Consider the following 25,046-nt stretch of genomic DNA (forward strand, 5'->3'; position numbering starts at 1 on the left):
ACCTGATGGAAGTGAGCCATTGTGTCTAGGAAATTTGTTTCACCTGTGCTTTTCCTGCTATAAAAAGTAAAAATGTCTGCCGTGAATAAAGTCTACCCTATAAAGACTTTTTATTTCATTTTTCCAACGTGAGCATTTACAAAACCTGCTTCGAAATAGTATGCAGTATGGATCTGTGGTACAGCTAATGTGTCCCTCGAGCTGACCAATCAGAACGACTTATAGATACAACTTGCTGGTTCTTCATTGAAGTACACTTTATTTTCAGTATGAGATAACAACAACACATACACATGCAATGTCTCCCTATCTCTACATCATGTTATACAAATAATGATTCTTTAGTTACAAAATATATAAATATTTAAGACCATATGTACAGAACATTTACATTACTACATCCATTAGTTTATTAAGTTTATTACTATATATACATGTAACAGGTATTATTCTTTAATATTCTCATAATTATTATTTGCATTATTATTGTTACTATTATTGTAAGCACTATTTTTTATAATTCTTAATCATCTAAGGGTAACTCAAAAAACAAGCATGTTGCAGAAGAGAAAACGGGACCATACCTGACGTTACTGTGCCTGAATGGTCAAGGAGCAGAGGCTGTCCAGCGCTCTGTCCTTGGTAAAGCATGGAGAGCTGGCTATGTAGAGCACAAAGTTCAACAGACTATTTGTACAAAGTGATAACAGGGCTAGCGAGCCAACACTATATTCCAGCAGCATTTGAATTCCACTGAGGTAAACAATGACACAGCTTGGAATCTAGTACGTAACTTTTACTATCCCAACACAATTTCAGGCTTGTCCACACAGAATAAGTTTTAGCGCCCAGGGATTGATCACTGAACAGTCAGATTGCTGCAGTTTCACCAGTTTTACCTTCCTTTTTGAAACTGTAAAGGAACGGTTCAATCTCTTTGTAACATGGATTTACACACAGACACACACATACATCATGGTATTTACCTTGATATATTTAGTTGTTGAATTCATCATCATGCTTCCCGGTACTATCAGATGAGTTGATCTCTGATCATTGTAAACATTTCAGTTGTGTAAGCCAGCTGAGCTTCCTCTTATGATTAGATCATTTTGTGTAGGTGTACACAAACACTACCCGGTGTAGAGTTGTGTAAGCTTACAACCACAAAGAATAGGCCTTTTCTTTCTTCAAACCCAACACACACACACACACACACACACACACACACACACACATACACAGACACACAAACACACACACAAACACACAGTCAACTGTCTCACTCTCACCTTCCCACTCCCTCTGTTCCACCTCTCTGTTGCTTTAACCATCTCCTTACCTCTCTCCCTTTCATCTCTTTCACTCTCCTGTTCATCTCTCATCTCTTTTCTCCATATCTATGAAAGTATACAGTTTTTGCTCTTCCTCCTTTGGCGGGTGTGCAGCTGGCCATGAATCGGTCCGTGCAGAGGTCCGTGATGGGCAGCTATCCCAGAGGGGCTGTAACGATGGCGCAGCTCCTCGTTGTTGATGTAGCAAAGCTGCACGGGCCGAGGGATTGGTTCCCCCAGGAAATAAGCCTCCTCCCCCTCAGACTCGGAAGAAGAGGAGCAGCTGGAGCACCAGGGGTCAGCGGCCTCCATGTACCCATCGCCCCAGCATGGCCCACCTAGCCCCACAGGTTGCCAGCCAGCATTCTGCAGGGTGAGATCAGAAGTAGTGCGGGGGCAGGGCCGTTGGGGCTGGTTTCTGTACCCACCTGGGTCAAGACCAAACAACTCCCGAGCAGCATTACCGGAGGGGAAGCGATCGTAATCCTCCTGGACGCGACGGTAGGGCGGCTCTACCAGTTGAGCGGGCCGGTCCGCCACCAGGTGCAGGGCATTGTCAGAGCGGGAGCGGCGAGAGCGTTTGTGGTGACGGCCACTGCGATGTTGGCTGTTACCCTGGTTTCCACGGTGGTGTTTGCGGCGCCTTGGTTGTGGCTGCTGTTGCTGCGACACCGGTTCCTGTCCGTTGATGCGTCGGCGGGGCATTCTGTCGCTCATTGGAGCCATCCGCAGGTTTCCACTGCTGCCCATCACCCCGACACGACCTTTCCCGTCAAAGCCCAACGGCTGCGGACCATCCCAGTACTGCAGCGGGTAGCCGACTCTCAGTGGAGTGTACATGTTGTTGTTGTAGGGGCGAGAGGAGGACAGCGACTCTGTGCTGTGGAACTGAACTGATGAGCTGAGGGTGCCCATGTTGCTCTTTTCAGACACATTCACACCCGAGTCTTTACTCAGGTCGGGCATGGAGAACCTAGACAAATGCTCCTGACGCTTACTGACCCCATCCAAAGAGTTACCTGTTTAAAACAATAAATCACATGTCACATTTTCATGTAATTTGGCATTATATATTGTTATATCTCATTATACCATACTGTATCATTTACATCACTGTACCTGTAGCATTGGACATAGTGAGGGAATCCATAGATCCACGAGGAGTCTGTTCTAGAGGAGTGAGGGGCTCATTGAAGCTCATTGCATTGATGGGATTCCTCCTGGTCAGCGGGGGTCTGCCATCTCTCTGGAATCCATGCAGGCTAATGCTCCTCTTGTCAGAGAAGCCTTGGTTCTGGCTAGACATCTCATTGAAACTCATCTGGGTGCGTAGCTTGTTGGGCCTGAACTCATCCTGGTTTTGGTGGGTCCAGTTTTCATTAAAGGAGTGGCCCCTCAGAGCAGCCATAGGGGTCCTCTTGGCGTTGCCTTGTTCCTTCCCCCAGGAGTCAGGTCTCTTCCCTGGGTTGGCAGCAGTCTGAGCTGGAGGATGAGCATTTGCGTTGGGATTGTAGCCTTGCCTTGGGTTACACTGACCCAGCAGATGTATAGGTGCTGGTGTTGGGGAGGGTTCTCCCTGGGGGCCCTCATAGACAGCAGGGACATAGGGATCATCCCGGCTCATCCACACTTGGTTAAGGCTCGGGGCACGGCTCGGAGTGCGGCTCGGGGTGCGGTTTGGTGTTCTGCTTGGGGTCTGGCTAGATGAGAGGCTTAACCGGTCCATCTGAACAGAGAGAGGATCAATTTCAGCAGACAGACGGTCAGGCATGGGTGGAGGAGCTGTCTGCCGGGTCTCGGCACTCCGCCTCTCCTGCTCAGCATTCCTACGCTCCTTTTTGCCAATCTTGGTGCTGTGACGGGATTCACGGGAACGGGCGCTTTGGAATGCCGAGTCCGAGGAGTCAGACTCATCTGGATCCTGATGGTTCAAATAAAACCGATTAGTACAATTATTAAACTTCTCATATGTAGACAAACTGTTTTAATTAAAACCACAAAAATGTAAATTACCATTACAGGTAATTTTGGTGACTCACCTGTCCAGCGCTGCAGGACCGTGAGCAGAAGATCTGCCCCTGCTTTGGCAAGAAGGGGCGGCCCAGCAGAGAGCGCTTGCAACGGGCACAGCAAAAACACTCCTCGGTTGCGTGCCAATGCTGCCCATCATACGTCATCTGGCCTTGGTCAATGCCTTTGGTAAAATGGGAAAAAACAAGCATCATCTCATAACATGACATACCAGAAGCAAGTTCATTAGTAAATACACAAGAAGTCTACTTTTAACTGCATAATAAGTATAACGTTGTGATGGCAGCTATGTCATGAACTGCTTATACTTATTCTACAAAGTCTGTGTGGTCAATAAACACAACACACATTCTGTTTTAGCCATTAGCCAGTAGGTTATGTCACTCAGTCCTGAAATGATGAAAAAAGTATGAACAAGGCTTTCTTTCCCAGCTAGGGAATCATCTTCCACAGCTCCCATCTGGATTCAAAATGGGAGCACCCTCTGAAACACACTCTTTCAATGTTACTGGAGCTTTGGAGGATAATAACAATCCCCATCTAACTGTACTGACTCCGCCTCCACACAGCTGTGGCACACAAGGCTCACTGAGCTGACACCCACACTTACAATAAATGCCTGGGAGAGGTTTGCTATGATTAAAGACATGTCCATGTGTTTTGGTAACAGTTCATATATGTTAAAACATGTGCTGTACCTATGTGTTCTCCACATGCGTCACAGTACTCTGCATAAAGGGACTCAAAGCAGTTGCAGCAGTGTGGCCGTCCATCTTTCATGATGTACCGCTGGCCGCCGAGGGTGGTCTCACACTCGTAGCAACAGAAGTGCTTCATGTGCCAGTGCCTGCCCTCTGCTTCAGTGCACTCATCAGCAAAAATGATCTGCATGATCAAGACATAACATTCATCAGCGAGGATTCAATGATTTTAACTGGCTTTAAGCAAGTTTCTATTAACCCCATTTCAATGATGACTATTATTGCTAATGAAGAAGCACATTCATCTTGGGTGGTGATGATGTTCAGGGCTCCATATTTGGCTCTTTACTATTTTCATAATATTTGGATGTTACCCCTGCAACATAAAAGAGGCTCTTACCTTTTAAGATCAACTCCTGTTCTCACTAATAATGAATCCAATAACAACGATGATCTACACATTACTTCTAAATGTATTTTGTTCTCAAAATGGAAGTTGCACATTTTCATATTTCAAGTAAATCTAAAACTATTGTTAAAAAAGTGAGCAAATAAAATCAAAAAATTTGTGTCAAAGAAAAATGAAAAAAAACAACTGACCAGTCTTTAACTAGTGCAAAGCACTATGGCCAGAGTTATTATTATTATTATTATTATTATTATTATTATTATTATTATTATTATTATTATTATTATTATTATTATTATCTCAGGCCAGCTTTCCACACAGTCCAGTTAGAAAACAAGCAGACCTTCTGAGACATGGCAAGAATACTGAAACATCTTTTTTCTCCAGACCAGTTTTTTAACCACATCCAAGTCTCTGAGCTATTAACCGTTCAGCCATTTCACACCCTGAAGGGCTCTAGGCCCAGACAGGCGCACCTCATCACAGGCACAGCAGCGGGGTTTCAGCCTCTCGGCATGATGCCGGCCACAGAAGATCTTGCCATCATGGTAGAAGTAGATGAGATCCACCAACAGTTCCTCACACATGCTGCAGACGAAGCAGTTTGGGTGCCAGCACTTTCCATGACCTGCCCTCGCAGCAAAAACCACAATGTCCCCTCCATTTATTTGACCACCACACTGTAGGAGAGAAGGAGACAAGAGGAGAGGAGGAGAAAGGAAAGGAAAGTAGATGAGAGGGGAAAAAGACAAAGGGAGAGAGGAGAGAAAAGAAAAGGAATGGGAAGGAGAGATGAGAGAGGAAGAAACAATAGGAGAGGAGAAGAGAGAAAAGGAGAGAACACAACAGGAAAGGAAAGGAGGGACAAGAGGAGAGGTGAAAATAGGAACAGGGTTAAAGTAGGTGTGGGACGAGAGGCAGCACTGGGTACGAACTGTAAGATGTGGAGAGGGAGGGTGAGAAGATGGTATTTGAAATAACTTATGATCTTTTAAAGATTTAAATGTTTCCTATTTCATATCTCTTTCATCCATATGCTGAAACATAAAAAAGAAGCCCAGGTGAGCACAACCGAGAGTATAATTTGAAAAATGGGCTGAATCATACACACATGTTAGATAATGCAATTTCCTTAGACAGAAAGAAGCCTTAATAAGTTTTCGGGTTGTCCGTTGATATCTTCAATAAGTAAAATGGAGAGAAGAAGAGATTTTACCTTTTCACAGATCGCCCCATTGATTGTGAGGGGGAAAGGACGGACGTTGCCTCTGCCCAAGCTGTCCTTCTTCCGTTGGTTGCTAAAGAGCTTAAGCTCTCGCTTCTCCTCCTCGTCCAACGAGTTACAATAACGCATCTGAACAACATGATTCATCATCAGGCGTCATCATAAAAAGTATAATGCAAACTACTCAAAGTCATGACAAAGTATATGTGTAAAAATTTAGAAATATGCAGATAAAACTGTTTTACCTCATTGTCATGTGGTGGCAACTGGTGAAGCAGTTGTTTGATACGACATTTCTCTCCAGGGCTGTTTATATAGGGGACCTTCTCTTCTGGTAAGGAGTTATAATACTGATGCACCTGAAACAACATTGAACACATGGTGATATTCAAATTCATCATTTATTGAAGTTTTGGCCACTGTAAAAAACAGTGACGTACCGTCGCTTTATGAAGTTGAGATGAGGAACTTCTTAGCAACATTAGCATTCTTTTCAAGTTGTGTTTCTGGCCATGTGATGAAGGTTAGTTAAACAATTCACTCTCCTTTTAGCAGTTTTGTTGTCCATTTATCCAAAAGTAAACATTTGTCTCTTTAGCTGCTAAAGGCTCCACTATGCTAGTCGCTAAGTTTGTCTGCATGCCGTTTTAAAGCTTTTTCCACTGAAAAAAGCTGATAAAGCAGGAAGAGAGAACCAAAACAGTTAATTTGTGGCTGGAAAATAAAAGGAATAATCTGAAATTTGCACACAAAGACACAATTTAAATACAATTAGCAATATGTGACATATTATTAATATAAAATATATTGATTACAGCCGCTTTACGTAAGACATGGTGCTGACTTACAAAGCGGTACTGGAGTCCATTATACTGTGTTAAAGGTAGCCTAGTCTACATAATCTACTTTATTTTATTAATTCATGGTGACAAACCCACCTAAATGAATCTGAAATTACTTTGAGATGAATTTATCATGGTCTTCATGCCAATAGAATTTGTTTTTGCTTTGCCCTCCATCATCGCTGCCCTTGGAAATTAGTGTCTGGGATTCAAAGTGTGGCCACAATGAGCTCTGTGCTGCTGCTGCAGACACAACCTTGAACCGCATCAGGTGCTCCTCATTTTTAACAGCTACCTTTCTGTATTGCAGTTAGAATTAGCGATGCAGGAGGACTTGTTATCGGCTGCCTGAACCTCCTTTTATTTTTGCAAGTTAGAGAGTGAAAGAGAGAAAACCTGATTGGTGGTTAAGAAGTAAACACTCAAACAAAGGAAAGCAATCTTGTCACTTGTCTCTGATTTTCAGGAAAACAGCCTGTAACATTGAGTGGTCTCGTGTTCAGTGCGGTGTAAAGATCTATTTTGCTGAGGTTTTTGTAATCCAATTTACATAATCAGTGGGGTGGAGGGCGAGAGCGAGAGGAACGTCTGATTGCTGCCCCCAAGCCTCTCTATACTTGTTCTGTTCAATGCTGTGGCTGTTTGGTTGACACCGAGCCGTAGGCCAGGTTTGCAAGTCAGGGTTGTTTGAAGTGCCTGTTCACATGAGGAGAGCTTGTTATCATAGGACAGGTAAGGTAATCAAACAGGTAAGTTTTAAAGTTTAAGTCCAATTATATCCCTGATATTCAGTCATTTTTTGTATTTTATCTGGCTGCAAACAGCTCTTTTGTGTTTTGAGCTTATGGAAATCTTGTGGCTGCAAGTAATGATTATTTTCATTATCGATTAATCACTGAATTGTTTCTGTTGTGGTGAATAATGTGCGTTGCAATCTCCCAGAGCCCAATGTGACATTTTCATATTGTTTATTTTGTCCAACTTACAGTCCAGAATCTAAAGGTATTCAAATGACTATCACAGAATAAAGAGAAAAAGCAGGCCTTCACATTTGAGAGGTTGTCAGTTTTGGGTATTTTTGCTTAGAAAATTACTTTAACGATAATTATTAAAATTTTGGACGTTTAATTTAATGGTGATCAACTACTCGATTAGCTGATAAAGTTTCAGCTCTGTTTCAAATTATGGGAAGCTCAATCACACCAAATCCTGTATTCTCAAGCCCTCGAAATAACTTCAATAGCAAATTCTTTAAATTGAACAATACAACTGTGATTTAAATAATATAAAGTATTATTTAGATAGTACTATACTGATACAGTTTGTATCTGAACCCCAACTTTGAGTTCGGACTTCTCGATAAACTGCAGCGCATTAAATGCTCATTTTCTTTTAAAATTTGAGTCACATTAATGACATTGTACAGAGAGAAGACCCAAAGTGACAGGCTTAAAAAGCATTACATCCAAATGCATTAAAAAAGCAACAGGAGGCTACAATTGCTTGGATGAGAGAGAGAATGCAGCCTCTTTGAGCATCCTGTCAAGATGGCTGACTGGAGAAAATTACTATTATCAGACCAGTCTGTCATCTGTTAACAGAGCCCCAGGAGTGCTGCCCTTACTAACTATAGACAGAAGTGTTTATACCCCATATAGTTGAACAGAACTGGGCTCATCTTATGTCAGAACGTACAAAAGCAAGGGAAATAAATAAAGAAATGATGAGGAAATATCTTCCCCTGGATGTGCACAATTGATTACATAGGCTTGGCCATGCATGCAATTACAAAGCATTTAAACTGCAAATGAGTCCAGACAGGGAATTGTGAAACCTGGATGCACAAACACATTGCCACTTATTTCCAATTAGATTCATCCAAACATTCACCGACTCAAATTACTTCCATTCCTTTGGGTTTAAACTTGCCAGAATACGCTAAAATACAGAACACATTGAGGCTTAGCATACCAAATTCATTAAATGGAAAAAATAACATTATTTGAACAGTTCTAAAGTGACATATTACTCTTGTTTTTGGAGATATGTCATAATCATCTACTTCAGGGATCTTTTATTATCATAGGGTTACCGGCCTATAGGTCAGGAATATTCTCTGAGGCCATCCACAGATACAGTTCATCCTGATGAGTCACGGTGTATGTTTAACATTAAAAAGCATTTATAAAATTATGCCAACAATTATTAGGCTATTTCAATAGTATTCTGTGCAAAAAAGACATGTGTAAAGGTTTCAATCCGCCCTTCACATTATTGTAGGATTACTATGTTTTACTACATTACTATATGTTAATTTACAACTTTATTTTATACATTTGTAGAATGGGGTCGATGATCCAACTCTCTTAAGGTTACTGGGTCCTTGGCGTAAAAAACATTAAAGACCTCCAATCTACTTGACGTTAATCAGGGACATTGCTCATTGCTTTATGTTGATTATAAGCTTGACACCCAGAGTGATTGAGACGTTTGCTTAATTCATCTGTTCTTCAGACAATGCAATCATCTGATGAGTCTGTGGTTCCTTTTCATGATGTCGGTCATGGTTGTCATTCTTCTTGTGACTGTTAACTTGGTTCCTACACAGTGTCAGCTTCAACACTGGCTGAAAAATGTCCTTACAGATATTCTTCCATGAAACGCCTGACAGCTAAGTGATTTGCATGTCACCCCATGCCCTTCCCTCTACTTTCCCCATTCAACTCAAACAGACTAACACACCATGAAGGAGATTTACAAGCAATAATGCTACATGGTCTTGTTTTCAGATCAGAGAATTTTCAATCTCAGGATTATTATGAAATATGCCACAGATACTTTAAAGTGATTAAATTCTTCTGACCGATTCGGTTCAATTTGACACGGTCTGGCTATGCGGGACAAAAATAAGGGTTAGCTAATGAAGCACTTATGAGCGATGGGAAAGAGGTGTCTGCTCTGCCAGTTGAATATCTTTGACTCGAAACAGAATATTGTGGAGCTTGTGTACCTGCTCAGGACTGAGGCCGGGGGGAACCCAGGCGTATTCCTCCAGTGCACATCCAGAGTCATCATCGGAGGTGGAATTCCTCTGAAAGTCGTACATCAGCTTGGTGATGGTCTTTTCCATCTCCAGAGACATGGCTGTCACAACATGCTCCTCTACACAAACCGCTTCAGTGGACACAGGTATTCCTGTTGAACAAATAGACAAGAAAGTGAGAAGGAGGCAGAAAAGAAGGTTTAAATAAAAAAGAGAGTAAGACAGTGAGCAAAGAGAGAAAACAATAGGAGGTAACCAAGTCTTTCTATTAGTATTCCAGGCTATATTTTGGAACTTGCAGATTCAGATCCACTAGTTGTAAACATGTAGCTGTAGAAAAAAGGAATGTTATGAACCATACTTGTCTGTCTCACATATGGTCAGGAAAATAACATCAGTGGTCCAGCTCTTTAAAATGCAAAGTGTCTACAGCCAAGCTAGAGACTCTGTACTTGGGCACAGTGGGGTTTAGCTTACGTCAGCTTGCTGACATGCATCTTAGTTTTCCGTACTAGCATGCTGATACACATTGGATGCAAAGTACAGCTGAGGCTGATGGGAATGTCATTAATTTTGGAGCAATCTGGTCATAGTATTTGAAGCATTTCAATTTTGGCCTGATGTTGGTGCTGGATGAATCTGAGCAGGGGGTGCCAGAGGAAAAGTCAGAAGATCGTCAAAGTCTTCATCCTCTGGAAACCAAACGTCCATTCTATTTTGTGTTCTGTTTCACTGAGTAAACTTTTTTTCTGGATGAGTGAAAAATCTGACCTGCTGGTGGCGCCACAGGTGAAGTCAAGGGATCGCTTAGGTTACTGGGATTCATGCTTTGGGAACCATGAATGTACAACGTTTCATGACAGTCCATCCAATAGTAGTCAAACAAATTCAGTCTGGACCAAAGTGGTGGACTGACAGACAGACCACCAGCGCCATCACAAAAATGTTAGTGGTTCAGATCTGTAATATCACACTACTTCATATTAAAAAATGATGTGTTCTAACAATGCCGTCCCATTGCATTGTTATCAGGAAATGCTGCTGTATCTGCATTCACTGCTTTACTTGAATTAACAGATTAGAGATCAATTCAATCTCATGCTCTTCTTCTTTTCTGTCTGGGAACAGCTGCACACATTACTGACACATGAATAATTAACAAGAGCAGGTATCGTCTCCTCCAGCAAAATATGAAAATGAAATGCAACTCATTTTACAGGCAACAAGAATATTTAGTGAGCCGGCAAGGAGAGCAACAATGACTTCTGTTCACATCTCATGGCTTGTTATTTTGAAAGCTGATGAATGGAGAGATATTAGAGTCGATTAGTGTAAAGTGGAGGGAAACCATCAAAGAATTTGAAAAATTCATGTGAATATTGAACTTACTGACATTGTTGTAAAGTAATCACAGAAGACAAATGGATGAATGTGGACATGCCAGCACAGAAAACTGAGGTTTCTTTTTGTGTCTATAGGTCATGTATGGTGTGGTATGGCATTCTGGTCAGGGAGAAAGTGTTAACAAGCCCTGATATTTCGATTCAAAATGTTTTCCCCAGACAGGTCTTTTTGGGAAGTTTCAGACAGCAACACTATTTCCCACAAATTAGAAATCACAGAAAAAAACTGAGCTTAAGCAGTGGCCAAGGAACAGCAGGTGTTTCTATAGACGGAGCCAGTGAGTCAGCCTTCTTCCAAGCAGAGCTTTAGTACTGTTTATCTCTCTAAGATGGGTGCTGCTGATATCTTTGTGTGAAGAGATCACAGGTATGTAACCTTGTGCCTCTAGCCTGGCCCAAGGCTGTTGTTCATTAGTGTATTGAGGCTGAGTGAGAGTGGGCTGAGAAGACTGCAGCCTGTTGCGCCAGTCAGACGTCAGTTCAAACGTGACTTATGTTGGTACTATAAAATCAGTGAGCTGCTCAAGAAACTGAAATTTTAACCACATTCTGGCATTAATATAAATTTCCCTTTCTCACCATCTGGGTGATAGGCCAAGCAAGCATTTGTTTTAATGTTATAGCTTTCGTAATGCTGAAATTCACCTGATGTTTTTATTGTCAGAATTAAAGAAATACTCTAAATATTTTGGGAACTACATTTGTCTGTTTTCTTTCTAAGAGCAACAGGGGAAGAATTATACCACTCAGAACTCACGTTAAATATGAAGCAACAGCCAGTTATCGTAGCTTAGCATAAAGACTTGAAACGGGTTGGCCTGGTTGTGTCCAAAGGGAACAAAATCCACCTACCAGCACCTCTAAATCTCACAAAGGTCATGGCTTCTCTGTTAAACCCTTACAAAAATAGAAGTGTAAGAATTAGGACTTGTGGTTTGAAGGGGTCATGTACATTGTGAACAGTGACTTCCTGGAGTCTCCACTAGTTTCCGGGCAACCGCACGGTAATTACAGGACTGGGGAAGTAATGCGCCCGGCCAACAATTTTTCCCCAAAATGTCAAACTATTCCTTTAAATAAGATTTTGATTTACCCTTGAATTCAGATTAAGGATTTGTTCACACTGAACACCTCTAATTTATTAATCTCTGAGTTGAAGAAAGTTGGTTTAGCCTAGCCTAGCATCAAGTCTGAAAGCAGCAAGCCTTAATCAACAAGAATGCCCTCCACCAGCTCAGAAATTGCCCTATTTAGGCTACATTTTGTATAATGTATGTTAACAGGCTAGCCACAATTGAGTTCTGGTCAGATATGGAAATGTGTGCCAAGCCGGCATGTTTACTATGTCATAACTTTCAAGAAGCTGTTTATGTTTACTGTTGTTCGTTAAGAAATGGCTCCACTCTGTATATGCAAACTGCTCATTACGCAACAATGTTTTGTTTGCTATGTTTACAAGTGTTAAATACACAAGATGCAGTGTTTATCTACGACGGCTTTGGAAAGCCCTTTTGGTGGAGTTAGGCAAGTGGTTTCCCTCCGGCTTCCATTGCTTGTGCTAAGCTAGGCTAAACATGCTAAACACAGAGCTGCTTCTGACCACAGAGATGATCTCATCCTCTACCTGCAGGTAAGAAAGAGTGCATTTCTCACAACGACCGACTATTCCTTAAAACAAGTCAAGATTGCCTAATGAAGGTCTTTAAACAAATGGTTTTTAATAACCCTTTTTCACAAAGGACATTTTGACATGTCATAGCAGGAAAACCGCAGGTGTAATAATGATGGCTGGGGCCATTGTATTGTGCATGCTGACTCTGTGACATGGCTTAAATGAAAAGGAGCCATGATTATTATCATGAGTTTTATTTGCTATGACAAAATGTCTACAGTAAAAAAAAGTCTATACGTTTTTGAAAGGAGTCCGCTACTTTCATTTTTAGTAAGTTTAAAAATGTATTGTAAATAAACTACACATTTATACTAAGAATAAAGTAGCCATTTTGTTGTAAAATAAGCCAAACCTCTGTGTCTCTATTAGTAAAACCATTGTGAAGAAATGTATTTGGCACACACACTTAGATGGAGGGAATGACAGCCTCACTGTGTGCACCAGTGCTTCAATTATTGGTCCCTTCACACCCCATTTATTAAGATGTACTTTACGTCCCTACTGTGCATTGTTAAACAAAGACACGACGTTCTTGTCAAACAGTTTCAATGTAATGAGTCGTCTTTACACCCTAACTTTTGACTGTATGCACACTCAGCTGGTACAGAAGGCTGCTGATGAGTGTGTGACTTTTTGACGTAATACACACTCGCCAGGCCGACTGGTTAGTCATAACACACTCCTCTGTTCTTGCCCGGCAACACAAGAAGAGAGGAGAGACAAGTTGTGAACTTCTGTTTCCTGGAGGAGGAATACTTTTGGGTAATTCATGCTTCAGAAAGAAGAAGTGGTAATATATTTGGGGAGAAAATAACTATTTCAGTGTTCAATATTTTGTAATTTTCCATCTTAACAAAGCCATACTCTGACGACTGATTTTGCTGGCTGCATGGTCTATTTTATAGTTAAGTATAGTAAATCATGCAGCACTATCGTTTTTTGGAACAGTAATCTTTAATGTGATTTTGTTTATGTCTGTAGAAGACAGTGCTCCTGTGATAATAATCATTCAGTGTTTAATTTTTTCTTCTTTTTACATTCATTTTCATTATTTCATCAACTGAGAAAGTAGGATAAGTAACGGAGACACACTTTAAAGACTATTATTAAGTTATTTTGTTTAAGTTATTTCACTCAATTCAATATATTTCTTTGGTAAAATGAAAAAACAAGTATTAAAACATTAATTGAAAAGCTCACAAAAGATAAATTCAGTGATAGATTTAATGAAAGACCAGTGTCTTGTAATTAAAAAATGTGTAAAGGTCTACAGCAGAAATGGGCAGTCATGTGCCTTGCAGGACCAAGAGATAGCGCGTTCTATTTTCCAACCGATCAATACACTTTCATCTAGATGGAGGAGCGGGTCAGAGAAATCACAGGAGTGTATGGCCGGAATAAAAAGCTGCAGACTCTCTGCTGAACACAGTTTACAATGATTACAAACATGTTGTAATTTGTCCTGACCTTGGTCCCTGATTTTTATTCAAGTCTTGATCTTTAAACCACAATGACATCCTAATTATCACTGATACCAGAGCCACTTTCCGGGTGCCACGATGTGCCTTGGACGTTACTAAATAGCTAAAAGACATTTCTGAAAATTGTCTTGTATTTAAATCATGTTTTATTGCTATGGTAATGTGAAGAGGAATGATAACCTCTCTCTGTGGGGTCGCACTGTAGAGATAATTGCTTTCATTTTTACAATGGAATACAAATATTGTGTGAACCGACAAAAACGTCACATTTATACAATGATCTAACAAGTCTTCACTGTACATGTAAAATAAGCATCATCATACATATTTTCATGTTTTATTGCCTCACAAAGTAGAGTTGATGTAAGTCTTTAACCCAACTTAATGCATAGTCAAAGTAAGAGTGTTTCTCTCTCCCATAAAGGGATTGGCAAGCCAACTGGGTTTGTTATTGTATGAACAGGCGCTCCAATCTGAGCCTTTGAAGCTTGTCCTTCGGAGTCTCTTGGTGTCCTTCGCCACTACTCCATTTTGCATGTTCCCTAGGTTTTTAGAGGACACCCTGCTTTAGGCAGATTTACATTTGTGCCACACTCTTTTCACTTTTTAATGAATGAATGAAGGAATTAATTAATTAATAGTGCAGGGTGATATGGCCAATATCTTCTATGCTTTTAGGTCATTTCATAACTTGAGCCTTTTATTTCATGATATAGCGTGTTTTTTGGTAATTCAATACATTTATAGTCTTAATGAAATAACCACATGATAAAGTATCATTTGACATGTGTATACTCCTGTGTGAAATAATACTTATAGACTCATTTTGTTGATGACTTTAGTGCAAAATAAACATAACATGCAAGGATCAGTTTGACCGCTGATAGCGATAGAAATCATACAGAAAAACATAAATTTTTATATCATTTAGTATAAGCCATACTTTGACTTTGAAATTGTCTTGTATCAGTTCCTTCAGTTGCTTGACTTTTTGTTACTGAAGTTACTGATTCACCAAAAATTGGATATTCCAGATGCAGGTGTATCAGTTTTAACATCTTGACTACACACAGTTGATCTCCATTAAAGTAATTATGTGCCTTCTAAATAAAATTGGCTCCACCAGTGATGATATAGGTGTGTCCTTTCAAAGATAGGGACACATTTTGTATTTTATATTAATAAAAATCACTTTGTAGAGATCTGTTTCACTTTGAAACCCAATTAAAAAATGTTCAACCTAGACCATATATTCCTATGCATTTAAAATTTGTAAGTGACTAATGTGAACAACAGTCATTGAAACGTGAGCTGCAAACTGGGCTCCAATGTAATAGGTCAAATGTCCACTGTTAATTTCTAACCACCAAAAGGGCTGTTTTCACTGACTGACTCATATTGATATAGGTATCGTAATATATTGTAGAAAGATAGTGAAGTCTTGTTCTGAGATCTCACAAGGTGATTTTCGGGAAGACAGAGGTGTGGTACATGAGTGGAGAGAGAGGAGATCTGGGGAGTTTGTTGTTTTGGTGTACACAAAGCATAGCTTTTTCTTATTCTAATTTTTAGATTGAATTTTTTCTTATATTTCAATTGAAAATTGTGCATTTCTGAATTATGGCAACGAAATCTTGAGCTACACTTTGCGCAGCTTTCATAGGCGTTACCTTTGTGACACGAACAACATGAAGGCTGAATCCCATTTCTCCACCTTAACCCTTCCCTTTGAATGCTAGCTGTCCTAAAGCTAAAAATAGATCCTAAAACTCTGGTCCGTACACTCTGCCTTGCTGACCATCGGGTCTGCAGTGACCATCTTGACCGGAATTACTACTGCAAGCCAAAGAGGAGAAATATTTACCAAAGCCCATTATCCTAAAGAAAATTGCAGTTCCAAGACTGGAGAGTTGCAGACAGAGCAGAGGTAAGCTAATGCTATCAGCTAAAGTAACTGTTGACCTGGCATCAGTAAGTTATACACCAAAGCATGATGACGGCAACTTATCCATCCTTCTAGAATGTAGTAGGGGTGTTGAAATGAATCATTGCATCGATGCATCGCAGACATGGACGAGTCTGCATCGAAGCAGGGACAGACCACAATCGATTATTACCTATTGTTGTTACTTGTTTGATTTTCCAGTTGTTGCTTTTTGAACTGTGAGACCAGTGAAGATCCACACCCCATAATGTAGTCAGACAATAATAATAGTCTGAGCCTGTCAGTGGCAGCTCGTTTCAGCGATCTCACTCAATAATGGACCACTTACAAAGAGTTTTGTTCACAAAAGTCACATTTGTTCACACAAATGCATGGGAAACAGGACCCAGGTAGACAAATATAATCGTTCACCCTTTTTGAAGGCAACCTGCTGCTTTCAGAGTACCTCCCTTTAGGTCAGTGTGATTCATTAATTATTGTCTAATTGACACTTCCCAATCCCAATCAAGTGATGAGTTTAGTTTGAGATACTAGAGTTTTATTATGATTGATGTCGTAAAATTGTAGGAATCATTTGAAAGTGATGATGACTATTTTTAACCAGGTGCAGGCACTGGTATGTAGAAGAGAACTCATCCAAACTGCACCTCAGTGAGGCAGCAGTCAGCCAACTGTAGGTTGGAAAAACGCTGCAAGTTGCCGTGGCAACCGATTGGTGTGCAAATTCTTAAACAACAGCAATTCACTGTCTGATGAAATGTAGGATTTTATTGATTTAACAATAAAAATATAAACAGAGAGAGACCTGCAGTATGTTTTTCTGTAGTTGTTCGAGAGTATGAATCTTTTAGTGGGCTTTTTCTTTTTTCTGTTTTACACACCGGGGTTACATAATGCATAATGTATGTGCTGTAGTCATATCAGGCTTTACAGATCATAAGGCATCACTGAATTTAGATTTTCTCCAGAATTATCCTTTCTTTCAGTTAGATCCAATTAGCAGCGTCTTAATTCATACATAAATTAACTAAGATTATTCAACATCTCTGATCCAGAGGAGAGACGATCTTGGATAATTGGGTAATTTCGAGAACAAAGAAAAGAGACTCGGCATATAAACTCACAATAGCTCTAATTTCAGCAAGATAAAAAAGTATTGAACACATATGGTATTTGAAAAACAGATGAGAGAGAGAGAAAATTCAGAGAAACAATAGAGGGCTGTAGATGCAGTGTTAAGAGCATTACTTTTCCTTTTTCACGTGTCATGCTTCACCCACCTCCCTCCTTCCTCCTCCCATCCTCATGTGCCTCTGACAGGCTCTGTGTGGGTGCACGAGAGAAAGAAAAGGAGAGGGAGTGATGGAGAGAAAAAGCTCTTATTTATGTAAAAGCTGACATGAGAGGAGGTGCTTGGCTGAAGCACAGAGCCTGACCAAGGCTTTTATTAACTCTACACCATGAGCGCAACACCAATCAAAATCAACTAAAGACTCTCCACGACAGCAAAAACAACGCAATGCTGACTTTTAATCTCTTTTACATTAGGCTAACACTTTACAGTAAATCACCAGTCATTACAGTTTCATTTAGTTGACAAATTCACGTTTTTTGAATTTTTAGTTTTACAATTCCCCCCTTTAAAACAATGCAAAAATAGAGCTATGGGCTTATAATGCGTTTCATGGATATGTCTAATCGACATTGATCATTAAATGAAACTGACCATCAAAGTCTTTGATCTGAAAAACTGGTGAAGAGTTTGAATGTGTTCACTCCTGTTTCCCCTTCAACACACAAAAGGTGAACAGACAGGTTCTTGGTTGTCAGCTAAGCTCAGTGCTGTATGTAGGCAGTGAATTCACTTTAACCAAACATAACAAATTATCATTCCCACACACACACACACGCACACACACACACACACACACACACACACAAGGCGCACATTAATCAGCTTGTTGTGGACTTTGCTGCAGTACACAACAGTTCAGGATTTGTCAATGCTGTTGTGCATTAAACAACTACAAATCCCTACTACTCACTACTCTCTAGTCGTAACGGCAGCGCTTTACTACTTTCAACAGCCTCACATTTTCAAAGACTCTGCACATCGGATGAAATATTAGAGTCAGGTTACAGTGGGAGGTTTGAACATTTTCACTGGATACATTTTCTGCTTACTCTTACTCTGTGTGTGTGTGTGTGTGTGTGTGTGTGTGTGGTGGTTAAACACATACTCCTAATGTTAAAGAAGTGGTAGTGGTTTAGTTAATACTCTGCAAAAATTGTAAAACATCAAACACTTCAACAATATGCCTCTGGGAGAATTGTGGCAGGCAAATACATAATGCAACAAAGTAAACAAAGGTCAGTCATTTAAAAATTTGTGGAGTAAGCAAGCTTCAGTGTACTGTAGCCCAGTAGCATATAAAAGACTGTGGACGTTTTTGATGTCCTCTAATGGACTGTCCCACATGTACCCTCTTTTTAGTCAGACCCCATTTATATATTCATTAAGACACGACCAATACAGACTAGAAAATAAGCTACACACTGCAACATGTTTATTTGTTGTCCGAGGCTGAAAGGGATCAATCAGATCAGATCAAATTTAGTTTAGGTGTGCCTCTCTGTGCTCTTTCAACATAAAACATTCAAAGACTAATGATCCCAGAGCACTTGAATAGTAATTATCTGCCTAAGTGCCTTTACAGAAAACCATTGAGATGTTTAGAACTAGAACAAAAGCATTTAGATATGTATCATATTATAGTTTTTCTTTTACAAGCAAAAAGGTTGATTAAACAGAAATGCTTTGATAGGCTTTGATAATATTGGTTTCATCAACTGATTGTGGGATCCTTCTTGCTGGCTTCCAGGTCTACACTACAAAACTAAATTGTTGGCTCATCTCATTTCTCTCTTTCATAATCAACTGATAAAATACATTTCACAAGACAGGAGATGGACGAAATCTGGTATCATTTTCTTCATCTCAACCAGTATCCTGATGCAAATGGATTTCAAATGGCTCAGCGGGGACAGTTTGGATCAATGTTCTGAGCTGAGTGTGTTCAATAACCCTCCCAGGCGCTCATACACACACACACACACACACACACACACACACACACACACACACACACACACACACACACACACACACACACACACACACACAAACACACAAATGTAGTGTTAAAAAATATATTCCTGTTGAAATCAGCCACAATGTGATGTCCCTTCACAAACATTCAAATGTGTTTTAACACAACAAAGCCCTGTGGGCAGGACTGAAACAGTAACCTACTGCTCCACTAACACTGGTGTGTGAGCCTCCCTACTGGCCGTACAGCAGCCCAAATGTCAACCCTTGGCCTTTTCCCTCTCCCCTGCTGAACTAAGTTATCCCCAATTCACAATAAGGGTAATAAAAAAAACATACACAAAACCAACACCTCCCTATCCTCAGAAATCCAGCCTTTCTATCCATACCTCCAATAACAGGAGAACTAGCTTCCACAGTAGGGAACAAGTGTGGTAGTGCACAATAACCTTCTATACAGTAAAATGCCATATCAGCCGGTCGTCATGGAGTCAGGCTGGTTGAGTAAATACAGTAACTCTTGCCCAACTCTCAGATATACACCATGTAATAAAAAGGGAAAATAACACTGTGGCAACCAAGAAAGAGACTCGACAGGAAATATGTTATTAGTTTATCTAAAGGTAGGAATACAGATGCAGGAGATGACAAAGATGTGTCGTGTGTTTGGATGGAAGATAAAATAGACGACTGAAGATATATGACATTTCTTTGTCAGATTACTTCTTGCTGAGAAGAAGGAGAGGAAACATTTTTGTAAAATGCAATCATACCAAGCAAGTTCTGTGTCCTTCCTTTCTCCATCTTGTTTCTTAATCAGCACAGAGGGGGAGGTGGAGGTGTGTGTGTTTGTGTGTCTGTGTGTGTGTGTCCTGATAGGAGCCAGAAATCGTTCTCTTTTCTGGGAAAACAAGATTCTGATTTTAACAACGCAACTGTCCAACCACTCAGTTCTGATTGGCTGTCAATAGACCATCAAAAACAGAATTATGTAACCCTTAATTTCAAACAAGCAGCTCTCTTGCAGCGCCAATCAGCACGTAATCCAGTTATGAGGATTAAATTCTTACTGCAGCTTATTTGGATCAGGACTAACAAGAAATTAATTGAAAGGCGGTTGACCCTATAGGAATAAAGCGCTGCAGTTCAGCTGGCAGAACAGACTGAGAAAAGCTCAGAGTGGGTGACAATACTGGTGATATAATTGGGAACATAACACACACTCGAACTGGCCGTCTGCATTACTCACGCGGCATTGTCATCAATAGCTGGAAGGACTCATAATTTTCATGCTAAAGCTGTGGAGACCAAAAGTATGGGGAAATAAACCCAAATGCTTAAATCAAGGTAATTAAAGCATGCAGACACGCATACACACACACACACGCACACAGACACACACACAAACACACACATGCAGGCAGGCACACAAGCACGCACTGCTGTTCATATCACTGATGTGCTAATTGCTGGAGGTGTGTTCCTGAAATCCAAAGTAGGAATCTCTTACCTACAGATGTACAAAATTTCACAAGGACCTGAAAAGCTGTAATTAAAGGGTGACACATTTCTGCTCCTCTCCCACTATGTGTGTGGGATGGCCTGAAATAGAATTGCTGGGTTGCAACAGGCAAATCTGCACTCTGCACTGCTGCCCAGGCACAATCCTGTGTCCATAAGCCTTCCCATCTTTGTGGGAATTTCACCCAATGATCTGACAGACAGGCATGATCAGGTTTGATGACAGGCAAGCGGTGGGCTGCTACGGGAGAGTGACTGAAACACACACATGCACACACAGCGGATGAGTTTCCAGACCGAAGCTATGACCTCTGTGAGGAGTGCAGCTGGACGAAGAGCAGCGCATGCTCACCCTCCACTGCTGCTGGTGATTCACTAACTGAGGCTAATTGCTATTGTGTGCTGCGTTTTGCATCATTTTCCTGAGGGTGTAATCTTAAATATGGGGCCATTATTATCCCACAGAGCTTTGTATTAGGAGGGTACATGTGTTCTATATCTGTGCAGGCGTGTGTTTATTTATCTGTGCATGTGCGTGTTAGTGTGAGCTTGTGTGTGTCAAAGAGAAAAAGAGAGAGAGAGCAGTGGAAAAAGAGTCTGTTGCTATGCATTTTTACACGTCCTCCCACTGGTCTCTTCACATAAAACATCATGGCAGAGAGGAGTTGAACACACATAGCTGAGCCCTTTTCTTGTGATGCTACACTTAAGCTGTAAAAGCCCTGAAAGCCTCAGCCTAATGTTAGAGGTCAGGCACATCCCTGAGCCATCTTGATGCTGCGAGGAAAAAGGGCTTGAACCCCCTTAAATTGCTTGATGGTTTGCGAGATTGCTCCATTACTTTGATGGATTGCAGGGGAAGTCACTGCAGTGTTTTATGGTTCAATGAAAGCATTATTTTAACTGGCAGTTTAACCTGTAGTAAATAGTTATGCTATTTGGGTCATATGTAACATTTGAGTTCAATAATGGCTCAAAATTCACATCCATAAAGTATGTCCAACTGCTGTTATTAAGGTAACGTGTGGGGTTTCCACAAAGAACCAACCAAATAATGTAATTTCTCTGGCTTTCATGCTTAGATATCCCTTGGCAACACGTTTCTCTTAGTCCATGCACTCCAGAGGGACCCCTATTGACTGGAGACATTATTTTACAGTGCCTTGCTAAACCGTAACAAAAAATAATCAGTTTCATGATATGGTGACAACGCTATGGTAAGGTTAAGTCACAGGCAAAAAACAACTTTATGATCAGGATTTGGGTTAAAAAGGAAAAGTACTTTTTAAGGTAGGCAAAGACTATTATCACCATGGTTAATAATAATAATAATAATAATAAACATGTGGTTAAGTTGAGAGAATGACTGACTGGTTTAAAGAAACCAACGCTGAATGATCAGAACCAAAAAAACAAACAGCAGTGTCCCATGTTAAAGTCCAACCTTTTGTTGGCCCATCCATGCACCCCGACAGCCTGCCTATGCAGACATTGTGGCTACATAACACAGTCACGTGACTTCCTCCTTTGTTCCTGTGCCGCTGGAGGGCTTTGTCACTGAAAAGTTAACGTATGTTGTATGAGAAAATTACAATATGTTATATCTTTGTTGACAAGTATGATTAAATTAGTGTCATTATGCAACCTCCAGCTAGTGGGTTAAGTCCAGCACACAACATGACATTGGCACACAGATGATCCAGACATTTCTAATGGGACAAATTACAAAAGAGGTAATTTCTTTAGGGCTCAGTAGAGAAAGCCTTTTTTGTTTTCTGACATCTATGAATGATAACAACTAGGCTTCGATGTGACAGCCAAATGTCCCCACTCCTTCCTGAAACACTGTTGTAAATCTCAATATATTCCTTAATCTTTCTTTTAATGGCAGTGAACTAGCTGCAAAAGAAACATTTACTGCTCTCCATGCACGTGTAAAGTACCGTGCATACAAAAGAGACGTCTTTTGGTGTTCAGTCGGGAGATAAATTGTCTGATTATGTATGAGCTGTACACCGGAGAATGGCTTTACCAGAAAAACAGAAAGTTGATCCTTGTAAACATTGCTGAAGCACTACAAGTTCATACATGCAAATGGAAACTCCACCACCAACATCTGTTTGGTGTTAAAAAAAAGGGAATCCACTACTGACTGTTGGGCACTAAACCAAATTCAAATGAGTGGAGAGTAGCCACTGAAGACATGATTTATTTGACACCCTCTGTCGTTGTTTCAGCCCTTTTAAAAATAAAAAAATTAAAAAAACAGCGCTTTTGTGCAGCGGCGCAATCAACAATGGACATGTAATGACTCACTCAAGACTCATTCCAAAGTGAACAAAGCAAAATAATTGACTGTGACAGTACCAAAAGGAAAAGACAATGAGATGAGACAAATCGATCAGATCTCGATAGATCAAGTCAAAGCCAGACAAAGATTTTAAGAGGAACGGATCTTTGTTCCTTGGTGTTAAGCTGCTGCAGGTGTTACCACTGAATCCGTGAATCACTTACACCTCCTTACCTGGAAAACTGGAATTAGAGCCTGAGAGGAAAATTATATTGGAGCACCTTTCCTGTAACAGTATGATTACATATAGACCAGTGGGAGCAACCATTATCTCTGATATAGTCTTTTTTCATCTGACCTCAGTCATAATGCGAAAGGATGCTGTAGAAAGGTTCACTGACACAAACACCGCCTTGTCTCTGTAGCTGAATGAAGAATGGCATAATACATGGCCATGACAATGCAACAAGAACAAAAAAGTCCACAAATCCATTTGGCTAACAGCTCAAAGCTGCAGACTTTATCATAAAACACAATTATCTAATGAGAAAATCCTGGTGGCCATTAGCTTGAGTCTGTTCAGCCGAAGAGCAACGACTACATGTTGCATAGAAATATATTTCAGCACAGCAACAGGGCTGACGATTGTGTGTGTAAGGGAGTGTGTGTGTGTGTGTGTGTGTGTGTGTGTGTGTGTTTGTGTGTGGGTGTGGGTGTGGGTGTGTGTGTGTGTGTGCGAGACAAGGTGGGATTAGAGGAACAATTATGATACGCACTCATTTTGTGATAAGAGCTGCTCCCAAGCTGGAAAGATAAATAAATATATTAAATAGCTTAATAGAGGCCATATACCTGAATAGGATTTGGTGGAAGAAAAGACAGAAAGTGAGATTAAGATCATGTGGAGCAACATAAAAAGGATAAAGAGGATCATAATGGGAGTAAGGAGACAATAGGTCAGAGGGGGAAGGTGTCTGTGACAAAAAAAATGGAGACCAATCCGCCTTTATGTTGCCAATTTTTAAGTGTAAGATGTCAGTCTATTTAGGGGTAGAATTTATAAAAGGAAAGATCAGTATAATCCACTGACTGACCTGGTCATAGATAGAGAACTTCAAACTTCAGCTCAAAGTTCTTATCAGGAAACACTGATGTTGATGTCAGTACATTACTTAAATACCTTAACTTTACAAGTACAAGTATATTTTTCAGGTTAGTTGCTTTGCAGATTCAAAGCAATAACACAAATTATCTATGCATTAATATGGATTAAGATAAGACTTTAATAAACCCTGAAGGAAATCCATAAGCTAATAAGTAGCATTATTACCTTTACCAACACATGTGAACACACATACAGTAAAAGGGGTTATTCTAATACATTCCTATGTGAAGTTGTAATATAGTATCATGAGCTCATTGACATTCATTAGCCCCTAATTGGCTTTTAACAATCAAGCTCTTGTCCAAATGCAATGAATCTAGTTTAACATCTGTTCAGCACAGCCTATACGGCTACACACAAAATGGAAAGCTCTGTATATGTTGTTGGATTAACAAGTGCTACCAAATAACGCCTATCAAAAGAGTAAGAGGTACTAAGCTTCTTCAAAGCCATTATAGGATGATTAAGGGCTTGCCTGAGCGATGCTCTTCGCAGGCCATGCATGACACTGTGAGCCCAGGAGAAGGGGGAAATGTCTTTCAGTTATAAAAATCATTAGCTAAAACCACAAATTCAATTACCTCCTTGTTACTGGATCTCCCCTGATGGTCCTCTGGAGGGCTCTGCAGCTAAATAATTCCCATAACTACCCCAATTTTGTGAGGTCAGGCATCAGGAGCCGCCATTGACGGAACAACACAATGAGAAATACACAGAGAAACACTTAGGGCGCTAGCCGGGAGCAGCAAGAGTAAAGACATGCAAATCCACCCCAAAATGAACAAATGTCTCCACTTCAAATCAAACCCAGACCAACCAGTGAAGAAGACATACTCTGATCCTCTTCTCAAGTAAAATGACCAATACAACAACAC

At 40.4% G+C, this 25,046-nt stretch overlaps 1 protein-coding gene across 1 annotated transcript in view; it reads right to left on the reverse strand.

Annotated features, from left to right (window-relative positions):
- Positions 1-236: 236 nt before the first annotated feature.
- Positions 237-25,046, reverse strand: part of LOC117947851 (prickle-like protein 2) — a 33,680-nt gene continuing 8,870 nt past the window's right edge. The window contains exons 2-9 of the mRNA XM_034877175.1: positions 9,553-9,737; positions 5,946-6,059; positions 5,692-5,829; positions 4,952-5,155; positions 4,064-4,250; positions 3,374-3,528; positions 2,454-3,255; positions 237-2,353 (exon numbers count right to left, since the gene is read on the reverse strand). Of these exons, the coding sequence (XP_034733066.1) occupies positions 1,401-2,353; positions 2,454-3,255; positions 3,374-3,528; positions 4,064-4,250; positions 4,952-5,155; positions 5,692-5,829; positions 5,946-6,059; positions 9,553-9,684 (2,685 nt within the window). The 5' untranslated portion in view covers positions 9,685-9,737 and the 3' untranslated portion in view covers positions 237-1,400. The remainder of the gene's footprint in view (positions 2,354-2,453; positions 3,256-3,373; positions 3,529-4,063; positions 4,251-4,951; positions 5,156-5,691; positions 5,830-5,945; positions 6,060-9,552; positions 9,738-25,046) is intronic.

The sequence above is a fragment of the Etheostoma cragini genome, chromosome 7, assembly GCF_013103735.1.
Source record: "Etheostoma cragini isolate CJK2018 chromosome 7, CSU_Ecrag_1.0, whole genome shotgun sequence".
Taxonomy (NCBI): domain Eukaryota; kingdom Metazoa; phylum Chordata; class Actinopteri; order Perciformes; family Percidae; genus Etheostoma; species Etheostoma cragini.